The 11839-nt window shown below is 48.0% G+C and overlaps 1 protein-coding gene across 6 annotated transcripts in view; it reads right to left on the bottom strand.

Annotated features, from left to right (window-relative positions):
* RAD54L2 (RAD54 like 2) overlaps positions 1-11839 on the bottom strand; it is a 67811-nt gene that overhangs the window by 5666 nt on the left and 50306 nt on the right. For all 6 annotated transcript variants that reach the window (XM_051627385.1, XM_051627392.1, XM_051627388.1 and 3 more), the window contains 15 exons: positions 11635-11817; positions 11313-11446; positions 9840-10036; positions 8966-9308; positions 7151-7328; positions 6326-6577; positions 5546-5664; positions 5120-5235; positions 4309-4408; positions 3774-3979; positions 2628-2803; positions 1707-1903; positions 1404-1600; positions 825-914; positions 182-274 (listed from right to left, as the gene is read on the bottom strand). In XM_051627385.1, the coding sequence (XP_051483345.1) occupies positions 182-274; positions 825-914; positions 1404-1600; positions 1707-1903; positions 2628-2803; positions 3774-3979; positions 4309-4408; positions 5120-5235; positions 5546-5664; positions 6326-6577; positions 7151-7328; positions 8966-9308; positions 9840-10036; positions 11313-11446; positions 11635-11817 (2581 nt within the window). The remainder of the gene's footprint in view (positions 1-181; positions 275-824; positions 915-1403; positions 1601-1706; positions 1904-2627; positions 2804-3773; positions 3980-4308; positions 4409-5119; positions 5236-5545; positions 5665-6325; positions 6578-7150; positions 7329-8965; positions 9309-9839; positions 10037-11312; positions 11447-11634; positions 11818-11839) is intronic.

The raw sequence follows: 11839 nt of genomic DNA, 5'->3' as shown, positions 1-11839 counted from the left end.
GAGAAGGAAAGTCTTGAAAAACCTGAGGTCAGGAAGGTGAAAGGAAGGTGGGGATATTATGGGAAGACTGTGGGATGAGCTCTGAACACAGATGTGATGGAAGGCAGCCAGGGAACATGTCCCAGACACTCCGGTAGGACAGCACAGGAGCAAGCCTCACACAGCACTCACAAGCCCCTACCTGAGGCAGCAGTCTGACGGTCTTCATTGCCCTTTGGCTTCCCAGTGGTCCGGATAGCAAAGATTCGCCCGTCGCTGGTCCGGATATATGTCCCTGGAATAGAGGCAGAAAAACTTCATACATGATTCCTGTGAGCCCGTGAGGCTGCCCAGACAGGAACAGGACAGCAGTGCTGCAGGAAGCCAACCCACAGACCATGCAGGGAGGCAGATTAGTGGGTGGCTTCTGCCTCCTTCCTCCTCATTTCCACCCTTTTAGCTTTCCCAGATTGGAGCTCACCCCTTCCCAATGTGCTGCCGGTGGGAAATGTGGAACTTCATGCTTGGGACTGAGCTTGCTCTGGGAGCACCAGGAAGTGCACAGTACATAAAGTGGGCGTTGTGAGAATGGGACACTCAGCCACAAAGTTCAACAGCTCCTCTCAGAGGCAGCAGCAGCCACTGCTGCAATAGTCCTCAAGAGTAAGCTACAACAGCACACTCAAAGCACAGGCTGCAACAGAGCCACTGATGAGTCCAGATCTCTTCCCCTTCTTGTTTCTTTTTCTCTCAGGAGATGGATTCATGCTTTAATTTCCTTTTCCGTGCTAATTAGCATTGGCTAGGACCCTATCCACAATTCTTACCCAGACAGAGAGACTTACCTTTTGTCCCTCGGATGATGTGGATGCTCTCTCCAGCACTGATTCTTGCCTGTACATCAGTGGATGTGTTTGTACCCGGAATCACAATATCTGGCAGTGAGGGAAGAAAGAGAACAGTGTCCATGAAACTACACACAAGCACATTCAGGATCAAAGAGGTGCATCACCAAAGCCCTTTGCTTGCAGTGCAGCTGTCACTCCTGTGCACTGCGCTAGAAGTAAGCCCTGGGTTTATTTCTGAACAGCACAGGAAGGTAAGAGGCTCCAAGGAGGCAAATACCGTGGAGCTCTGGTACAGCATCTCTCCTATCCCAAAAAAGGACAACTGGTGACAGTGTGCAGGCCCTTTCAAAGGGAACTCATTCCTGAAACCCCACCAGGCCCATGCCCCTTGCACACCTGCAGGGAAAGTCCTCTGAGAGCAAGGGAACCACTGAAATGCAGAGAGGCAGTCTCAGTGGCTCTGATGCTCATCTGACCACAGCCCATGTGGGCATCAACAACTCACTTTGCTCCTCAATTCACCATGAGCATCACAATTCTGTGATGGTCATGTCCCTGTGACCATCAGCAACTCACCTGTGGTGGTGACAATCTTCTGCACAAAGACACCAGCTCGCTGTAGATAGTTGATGGGGAAGTTGACAGTGGTGTTGGAACTTGAGGTTGATCCCACGCTGCCCATGGGGACGTGCCGGGGCATCATGGGGATGGGGGTGGATTGAACTGGGCGGACACTCGCCACCGGCTTGTCCTCACCCTTGAGAGCTGGTCGCCTAGTGAGAGAGGAAAGTGCAGTGCCCCCACTGACAGGGCTAAGCTCCTCTGCCCCCTCATTTCATGACTACAGCACAGGAGGAAGGGGAAGAGGCAGGTACTCACCAGTTCCTCTGGCTGAAGGCAGGGATGCTCGTCAGACTCTGGTCACTGGCTGGGTAATACTGTGCGTAGGACGGCCGGGTGTAGGGGACGGATGCTCGCTTTTCCTCCTCATAGCTCTTCTTGGCTGCTTTCTTCTCTGCCTTGGTCAGCTTGTGCTCCTTCCGGTCGATCAGCAGTGATTCATGCTGAAAAGGCTCCTGCAACCCCACAGCACTAAGGTTTTGACACCAACACACCACAAGAGGGAACCAACATGCCCCAAATGGCTGCCACCTGGTCCCTTCATCCACGCTCTCTCCATGCGGGCTGGAGCAAGGAAGAGGGGAGCTGGGAGACAGAGCCGGTCACAGCAAAGCAAGCGTGGGGAAACTGTGGGTGTAGCCAAGGCTCGTCTTGAGGAGTGACAGCGTCAGCTAAGGCTGCCCAGCCAAGGCCATCGCTTACCATGAGCACCCAGCAAAACCCACGAGCCAAAGGCCAGGGGAAGAGCACAAGGACGGGGCCTGCCAGGATGTCACACAGCCCCATGGCACCCGGTCACAGGCCTGCTCTGCAGCACCACCCTACCAGTGACACTCTTCACAGGCAAGTGCTGGCCATCCCAGCTTTGGTTTAAAGCCACCCCAGGAAGAGAGCTGGCAGCAAGCTGGGATATGCCACTGCCACCTTCCTGGCACAGCATCAAACTGAAGAAAGGGTTGTCCCCAAACCTGTCCAGGACAGAAGTGCCACTAAATGTATAGAAGACACCGCAGGAAAGGGAAGGGCTCTTAGAGCCCTCTCTAGAGATTTTTTTACCTATTCCCACCAGTACACATATGCATCCTTCTTGTCACCACGTCCTCATCACACAGCCAGACTCCTCTAGCCCTACTCATGCTTGTCCAGTGTGGTGTCAGTAAGGGAGAGCATTGGTCTTACCTTGGTGATGAGGTGAGGATACTTGAGACAGGCTAATTGTAAAACAGACTCCTTCATCTTGCATGGATTGAGGGAGAGCTGAGCAGGGTCAGATTCCTCTTCCACAAAATGCAGCAGGTTCTCCACCTCCCGTCGGGTGAAGTTCAGCACTGGGTTCAGATCATCCACCACCCGATCTGGAAAAGAAAGGGAACAGAGTGAGCAGAGAAGGGGTGAGACAGGTACAGCTGCCTGCTGCCCTTCCTGCACTCCTGTCCTAATAGAGCTCAAATTAATAACCAGGTGCTGAAATTTACAAAACCCCTTTGAATCAAAATCTCAGAAAACCAGCCCTGCCTTGTAAGGACCTGAAAGTTTTCCTTGGACATTTCTTCCTGCACACAGGGCAAATGGGAGCACATGGAGAAAACACGTATATCCTGGACTCTCCTGGGATCCAGGCCAGCTGCCAGGGGACTCCACCTCAAGTACAAGAAAGCATACTGAGCCATTCACCCTGGGCTGCTGCCTCTGAAGCTGGATTTTGAGACAAAGGACACAGGCAGAACCCTTTTTGGGTCACCATAACCCTCAGATGCACGCTTTACAAGAGCAGCCTGACAGCTGGCACAAGTCAGCACAAAAAGTTACTTTTGGTACAAGGGCAGGTCAGAACTGGAATGAATTAAATATTCTTGGCTCCTAAGCAAGCACTATCAGTCAAAGGCACAATATATATTTTAATTTTGCTATTTTTCCTCTCTTGCTGGTGGAGAAACGGAGGTACAAAGCTATTTAACAAGTAATGCCCAGGCACAGGGGAAAACAAGATTAGCGCTCCCCAAGCCTCCAGTCTCTTTCAGCAGTCAGGAGAGTAGCAAAGAAAGTAAACATCACTGCATTTGACTGGTAGCACAACCCTGCTGCAGGATGCTGGCTCTACAACCCCTAGTACTCTGTCATGGATTTTCATGCCATTTTCTTCTAGGGTCTCATGTTACTGTCAGCTCATAAGCACAAACATAGCCCTAGGATAGTGTTGCCATCACTTCTTTGGCTGTTTCTCAATCTTAGAAAAAAGAAGTTACAAAAGCTACAGAAACGGGACTTAAGGAAGCTAAAAGGAGTGAAAGCCAAGAGTGGAGTGCCATGTCCATCCACACATACCCGACATGCCCTGCTTGGAGATCTGACGGTCATAGATCTTCTTCTCAAGGGTGTAATCAGAAACCAGTCTGTAGATGTGGCACGGCTTCTTCTGCCCGTAGCGGTACACACGGCACACGGCCTGGGCGTCATGGCACGGGTTCCAAGAAGCATCAAACACCACCACTCTGTTGGCTCCAATGAGGTTGACACCCAAACAGCCAGCACTGGAAATTAAAGGCAAATTTCAAATTGCTGTCCTGGCCAATTTTCAAAGCTTCCAGGCAGGACAGCCATCACAGCCAAGAGTTCATGAGGTGTCTACAGAAAGTTCCTTCCAGTCATACCAGCAATTTCAAACCTGTGTTTGGTTTCCAAGACTTGTTAAGTTGCTGCAAAGGACTAAAGCTAAAACTTTATGCCCCCAGGGAATTCAAAAGCAGATAGCACCATCACCCCATAGTGTCCTGAGAGCACATTACAAAGGCAGTTAAGAATTGAAAACCAAGCACCAGCATGAGTCCTCCCCTGCGTCCTTCTGCTCCAGCCAACTTACCGTGTGGACAAAAGGAAGAGCCAAACTGAGGTGTTGCTGGGGTCATTGAACTGGTTAATCAGTCGTTCCCTTTCTGAGGCAGAGGTGCTGCCATCCAGTCCTATGAAGGAAATTAAGGACACATTTAAAAGCTCTCTGTGCTTGGTGGAATCCCATCAGAAAAAAACCCACTTCCCAAACACTGAGCTTTGACACTGGTTCCCAACGAATTCTAGATCTTCCTCAAGTCATGCACTCTGGGACCTCAACCAGATCACTTTGTAGATCTAATTTGCCCAGCCAGGCAAGTGCAATACAGCCAGCCAGGTTGGGATTTGTTGAACTGAAAGACCAAGCAAACCACTGCTCATGTTTGGCAAGGCCAAGACTGGGAGTGCTACAACACAATGAGCTCCTTAGGGCCCCATATGAGGCAAGACAGAGAGCAAGCAAGAGCAGCAGGCACAGAGGCCTCAGGTATGCTGGAAGCTTAGGGAACCCAGAGAAAGCAAATTGTGAAAGCCTTTGGCAAAACCCCATAGACTGGATCGGAGCACAGCGAGTACTGGTCTAAAGGAGTGCAGGGGGGGATCATGTCTCTGTTCCTGGGCAGCAGCTTGCTTATGGCAGCTCTGCAAAACCCAGGAACAACTGACACTGTCTTCCCAAGCAACTAAAGTAAGAGTCATCTGAAAGAGATTTCATCAGAAGAATGCTTCAGAAGAACACTTTCACCCCCAGAGACAACCAGAAGAAGATGGTGGGTGCCCTTCAGGAATTTCAGTCCATCACAGAAGATCAAACAGTTTCACACACAATTGGCTGCACTCACTGTAATAGCTGATGTTTCGGACCCAGCTGTGAACTCCTCCATCTGAGCCTGGAGGGCTTGGCATTGGTCTCTTTGCCAAAAACTCTTCAATGACAGATAACGTGGACAAGCTCTGGCTGCAAAACCAAGATCTCTGTTCAGGAGAAAGCCCCCACAGCAGCAAAAGTGGAGTGTCAGAACTCTTCCCCAGCCATGACAGCACTGACAGTTGTCAAACCCTGCTTCTGGCAGCACACCTCTCACTAGTAAACTTGATAGTGGCAGAAGTGTAAAATCCATGGAGGAAAACCAGGATCTAATACAACAGAGGGGAAAAGAGGAACTACCACACCACTCACTCCATGTAACAACCTCCTAGTACCAGGAAGGGTTTAACTGTTTCAGGATTTAAGTGACTGTAGGAGCAGCTGTTGATACTTTGCTTACCTGAAGACCAAGATCTTGTCTCCAAGCTTCACACTTTCCTCAATTAGGTGGAACAGTAACACCATCTTGGGTGAGTTCTCCAAGACTCCCGTCTGGTAATCACACAAGATGTCTTTGGCCTACCGAGAAACAGGAGACCTATTACAAGAGGAGTTGCTCATTCCCTGTTTAGTTCAACAATCCTGTCTCAAGATGAGAGAAATAAGTCATTGCAGAGAGGTTATGTACATCCAGCCAGGTCCAGGTGACAATGTCACTCCCAATTCACAGAATAGTCATGGCTAGAAAGGACCTCTGAGATCACCGAGTGCAACAACAAAAACTGCTGCTACCTCTCATTCCAGAAGCTGCAAATGACAAACTTCTTGGAGTATGGATGAATGAGCATCTTCTTAACCTCTCAAGACATTCTACCCTGTCTCAAGACCTCTCCTCCAACCCACTAGATTTACCCCCATCTTATCTAGATTAAACTTCACCCAAACACCTTTTTATAGAATTTGGTCAGATGAAAACAATGGTACAGACGAGTGTTGCCTGGACTCCAGCTCCACAAGAGCTCCAAAATCCCTACCCAGTGCCATGCAGACATGCTTCTCAAGATGCTCTGTGGTAAAGAAACTGGATGAGAAATCCCCAGCTTTTAAACAGAAGAGTATTTTCTTTGCCCTAGTTCAGAAAACTGTCCAACAAAAAAAGGTGCAGTCTTTTCAGAGTAAGTATCTAGTCTATGTTTGTCATAACTCTCCAAATGAAGAGTTTTCCAGAGGTGGTACTCACCCACTCATAAGTAACGACCTGATTTGCTCTCTCCTGAAAGGGGTTGAAGCCAACACTCTGCAGAAACTTGCTATTGGTAGCTTCTCCAACTGGTGATGCCAAAGCATTACTCTCTGTTTTGACTTTAATTCCCTGAGGCTGGCAGCGGGAATTAGTACTTGCTGTGCCAAGGTCATCCACATCCAAATCCTGCTCATTTGCCAGATTCTCCTTTTGCAGAGCTTCATACAACACATCTGGATGGTTCCAGATCTGAAGGAATAAGAAAAGAAAGTGGTTAGACCTGCACTGGCCTGATGCCCACTAAAAATTATGGACTGAAAGTCCCCACAGCAATTCAATCAACTCATCACCACCCCACGTGGAACTGGAAGGTACTGCAGAGAAAGCCAGTCTATCAAAGTAGTGAAAACAGAAAACATGACTCTGCTATGACACAAGGTAAAAACCATCTTAACCAAGGCTCTCCTGACTCTATAACTGCTGAATTCCTTCCTTGGGAACAAAACAGAAGGCCACTATGCACTTCTCACAGCACAAATGCAGAGGAAGCTGCTTGTTTGCATTGCAGCAGGAAAATGGTTACAGTATCAGCCCAGTCCATCTGGTGGCTGCAGGTTTCTTGTACAAATTTGAACAAGACATTTAACACCCCTGCACCCCAGTTCTGCAAGTGGGGATAACAATTCTGCTGGGCCACTGCAGGGCACTCTGAGGAGAGAAGATGCTCCTGGTTAACCATACTTTTATGTCCTATTTTCACTCATATTTCTGCCTCTCCCTTACATGCCAGAATATTTCTTTGCAGCTCCTGCCCAAACCTACCTTACAACAGACACAGAAAGCTTTGAGTGGGTTCAGTCCCAGCCAGCCACTGTTGCCTGCATCTCGGAACCGGTTCATGAACTCAGTATAGAGGGCCCGCTGGATCTTTGAAAGCCGTACCAAAATGACATGTTCCTCCTTAGATGGGAGTTGAACCTTCAGCACATTGTGCCCTCGCCTGTGGAGGAAGTAAAGAGAGAGAGATAAAAAGAGGGAAGGGACTTTCCCAATCTGATCTCTCTGTGGCTGCCTGGAGGGTAAGATTTTGACTTCTTGCCCACCTGGCTGCAGAGAGAAAGAGCTCTAGTTGCATGCTCCTCTAATGCATGACACTTCTGAGACACCCTCCCTGCAGCCAAACACCAGCTGTAAGCACAATTACAGAGATCTCAAATGTTACAAAGCTCTAGTACAGGTCACAATGTTAAGAGGGTGATGAAGTCCTGCTTTACATGGTAGCTGAAAAGCAGAAGTAAGACCTAAGGTCTCTCTTTAGCTCTGCCAATGACTAACACACTCCATCCAAATTACTGGTCCAGCATCTTAGAACCCTCATTTGAGAACAAAGCTGATTCATTTCCAGAATGGTAGAGACACTGACACTTTTCCTGAGGGTTTCTGAAATGCTTTCAGATCCTGGGGTAGAGGATGTAAGAAAGTGCACATCCAAATTAACTACTAAGACATCAAAATAAGCCTGAGGTCACCCCGGTGCCATTGGAGGTAGTGTTCTCCATTATCAGTCTGTGGTACCAAAGCAAACCAATTTTCCTTCTACTCCCAAGGGAAAACAGAGCCATAAGGACCACTCTGAAGTTGACAGATTGAACAAGACAGAGATTCTGAGAGAAATATGGTTGCTAACTCAAGGATCTCCCCTGTGGTTTTCTCTGTATGCTTAAGATCCTCCCACAAAGATAGGTGCATGATTAAAACTCAAGCCTGAGAGGCTGTACCAATGAGCCAACTGTATGAGGTTCAACAAGGCTCAGTGCTGGAGCCTGCACTTGGGTCACAATAACCCCATGCAATGCTCCAGGCTTGGGGAAGAGTGGCTGGAAAGGTGCCCAGAGGAAAAGGACCTGGGGGCCCAAGTGGCCAAGGCAGCCAACAGCATCTTGGCTTGTATCTGAAACAGTGTAGCCAGCAGGACCAGGGCAGGGATTGTCCCCCTGTACTCAGCACTGGTGAGGTCACACCTTGAATCCTGTGTTCAGTTTTGGGCCCCTCAGTACAAGAAGGACAATGAGGGGCTGGAGCGTGTCCAGAGAAGAGCAATGAAGCTGGTGAAAGGTCTGGAGGACAAGTCCTATGAGGAGCATCCGAGGGAACTGGGAATATTTAGTCTGGAGAAAAGTAGACTAAGGGGAGATCATCTTGCTCTCTACAACTACCTGAAAGGAGGCTGGAGTGAGGTGACTGGCATCCTTTCCCAAGTTACAAGCAATAGGCCAAGAGGAAATGGCCTCAAGTTGTGCCATGGGATTTTTAGATTGAATACTTGGAAAAAATTCTTCACCAAAAGGGTTGTCAGGCACTGGAACAGGGAAGTGGTTAAGTCACCATCCCTGTAAGTATTTAAAAGGCATGTAGATGTGGGACTTAGGGCCATGGTTTAGCCATAGACTTGGCAGTGTGGTAGTTTAACGGTTGGACTTGACGATCTTAAGGGTCTTTTCCAATCTACATGATTCTGTGATTCTCTAAGGCAGCAAGATTAGCTGTACTACACAAACTCAGCAAACAAGAAAGTTAATTTGTGATGAAGGAGCTGTTTGCATGGGCTACACCACGAAGAACTCCTTGTGGACTCACCGCTGCACAAAGCCTTCCAGCAGGCTATGCAGGACATGACTGCGATACCTCATGAGGCGAACATCTTGAGGGGTGCTGTCAATACACTGCCCGTTCAGGATGGGGCGCTCAAACATGTTGCTGAATTCCTGCCGGGAGCCTAGAAAGTCAGGTCGGACAAAGTCCACCATGCACCAATACTCAATGAGGTTGTTCTGGAGAGGGTAGCCAGTCAGCACCACCCGCCGGCGGGAGCGGATGTTCTTCAGGGCCTGCGAGGTGCTGGCGTGGCAGTTCTTGATCCGGTGTCCCTCATCACAAATGACCACATCTGGGCCCGGGCGAGACAAAGCTTTCTCAATCCCTGAGGACAAGGAATATTAAGTGTTAGTCAGAGATGAGTAAGATAAAGTTCTGGTTTTATATGGTCACCAACTTCACAAAAAGAAAAAAAGGGGTAGCCCTGAAAGACAAAAAAAGCAGTATTCATGGGTGGCAGAGAGCAAGGCTGATGCAGGAAATAAAACATAACTAGACAATAGCTCCAATTTAGCATGATGTGGTAATGATCAGGCATGACTGTCCCTTGATTTCTGCTCAATGACCTGCTCTGCATCAAGTTCAGTGTCTCAAATCAGACCAGATTGGTAAATCCCATACAGACAAACCTCCAAGTTCAGTTTACTAACTTCCACACTTACTTGCAGCTACTGCAAGAAACAAAAGCCTCAACCAAAGCTCAACAACCTTCTGCCTCCAAAGATACAATCCTGCCCACCGAAGTCTGGTTATGTCAGTGATGCTAAAAGCAAGTTCTAGGTTCTTTCTCTGTGCTGCCACAATTGATAGTCAGCTGGACAAAAGGATCACTCTCTCTTGACAACTGGTCTCCTACCTTTCAGAAGCTCTTGCTGCCTGTCTTCCTCATCCAAGTCAATAATAACAGGGCCAGCTTGCTTCTTTGTTTTCTTCTTCCTGCCAGTGGCAAAGGACTTCTTCAGTGAGAGGAGACGGTACATCTCGTATCCCATCAGCAGCACACCGCCCTCTATCACCCAGTCATTCACCACCTTTGCACGTGCAGCTGTTGTCCTGCAAAACAAACCAACCAAATGAACTGTTAAGCTTTCTTTCCAGTTTCAGTTTGAATCACTGCATTGGAGCCTGCTGACAAAAAAAGACCCGTTCAATTACATAAAGCATTTTCTTGCATCAAACCAGACAGAGGAACATGGTGAAATTTCTTCAGGAGACAATCTGGTACAGAGGAAAAGAAAAAAGCCTTTGACATGCAATGGGTAGCAGGGTTAAGAATGAGAAATCCTCACAGGAGCTGTAGATGTTTGTCATGTACAAAAGCACATGAGACTTAAGAGGATCCTTTCTAAAGATCTGTTGAGGAGACTGCCTCTGCAAAACCCATTTTCAGAATGAGCTGCTAATGTATGTAGTCGTAACAGTCTAGTCATTTATGCCTTGTTGTTGTCTCTTTCAGTGCTAGTGTCCCTCAATTATTCCTTCCCTGCTAGTCTGCACAGAATTGGTTCAGGTCAAGACACTGTCCCCATTCAGTCTTGCCAGAGCACACCAGATCCCATCCAACAGTAAACACCTGGATGGAGCAGCATTAGCAGATTCAAAGTACATTCCTTTCAGAGGGTAAAGACCTCAACAGGCAAGTATATGAACACAGCTGATGAACTGAGAGTTTCCTACAATCACTACACTGTCCTGATCTGTACCAGAGAGCTGACCCAGAATGAAGCAGAGATCCACGAACCAAGAATACACTCCACACCAGGCTGTAACTCCACTGATTTCTCCTTTCTGGACAAGGGGGTTTTATATAGCTTGCCAGAATCCCACAAGGACAACACAATTCACGAAAAGTCACAGAGTCAGGTACAGTAATCCCTAAGTGTGTGAAAAATCTCAGGAAAAACCCACAGTATTCAAAATACAAGAGACATGTGGTATAGGGGGCACATGCCTTATGAGTCCCAGGACTCTGACAGGACTAGCAGTACCACCAGAAACAAACCACAGCACTTCTGCTCCTCCCTGCACAAGTAGCTCTGTCTCTGGAACTGGGTTCCTGATCTCAGCGTATGTGGAAGATCAGAAAGGTGCATCAGAAGTGTGAGAAGGAAGTACAAGTTACAAACTCAATGAAAGAGACAGTACTTCTCTCCCAGGTACCAAAATCTTCCACTCAAGACAGTATCCACAATAAATACAGCGTAGGAAAGATCTGGGAGTTGAGGGCACAGAATTAGTCCAAACTAAACAGTCTGCAACAGCAAATCTAGTAACAGATCCATAAGATCAAGTCCTCCAAGAGCTCAAAAGGTCTCTTGTTGGCACCTACTTGTGTTCATCATTCAGGATGTGGACTTTGAAGGTGCGGGGTTGGACCTCTTTGGAGTTATAATCAGCAGGAAGATTTTCAGGTGCTGGGAGCCACATGTTGAACTCTGCTAGCCAGTTTTGGAGCGTATTCACCTGAAAAAGTTAGCCAGAGAAGGATTAAAAACCAAATTGAGTCACCCAGGATTTTAAGAGCAGAAATTAGGACAGCTGGGTCCGGCAGAAGGAACAGACCATGGCATGCAAACTCAGGGACACAGGGAATGAAAGAGGGAGAAGAGCAGCAAGGGTGTAACAGTCAGCCTGTCACATGAGCTACTTACAGGTACAATGGCAAGAACAGTCTTTGCCTCCGTGTGCCGGAAAAGAACATCCAAGAAAGAGATGACTTGTATGGTCTTGCCCAGGCCCATGCTATGTGCTAAAATACACCCAAACCCACTGCTGGTTTTAAATCTCTCCAAGGACTCAACCAAGTTGTCATAGAGGAATCGGATCCCACCAATCTAGACAGAAAAGTAGAAAAGG

This window comes from Apus apus, chromosome 9 (genome assembly GCF_020740795.1).
Source record: "Apus apus isolate bApuApu2 chromosome 9, bApuApu2.pri.cur, whole genome shotgun sequence".
In the NCBI taxonomy this organism is placed as follows: domain Eukaryota; kingdom Metazoa; phylum Chordata; class Aves; order Apodiformes; family Apodidae; genus Apus; species Apus apus.
This window is presented reverse-complemented; position numbering and strand designations above follow the sequence as displayed.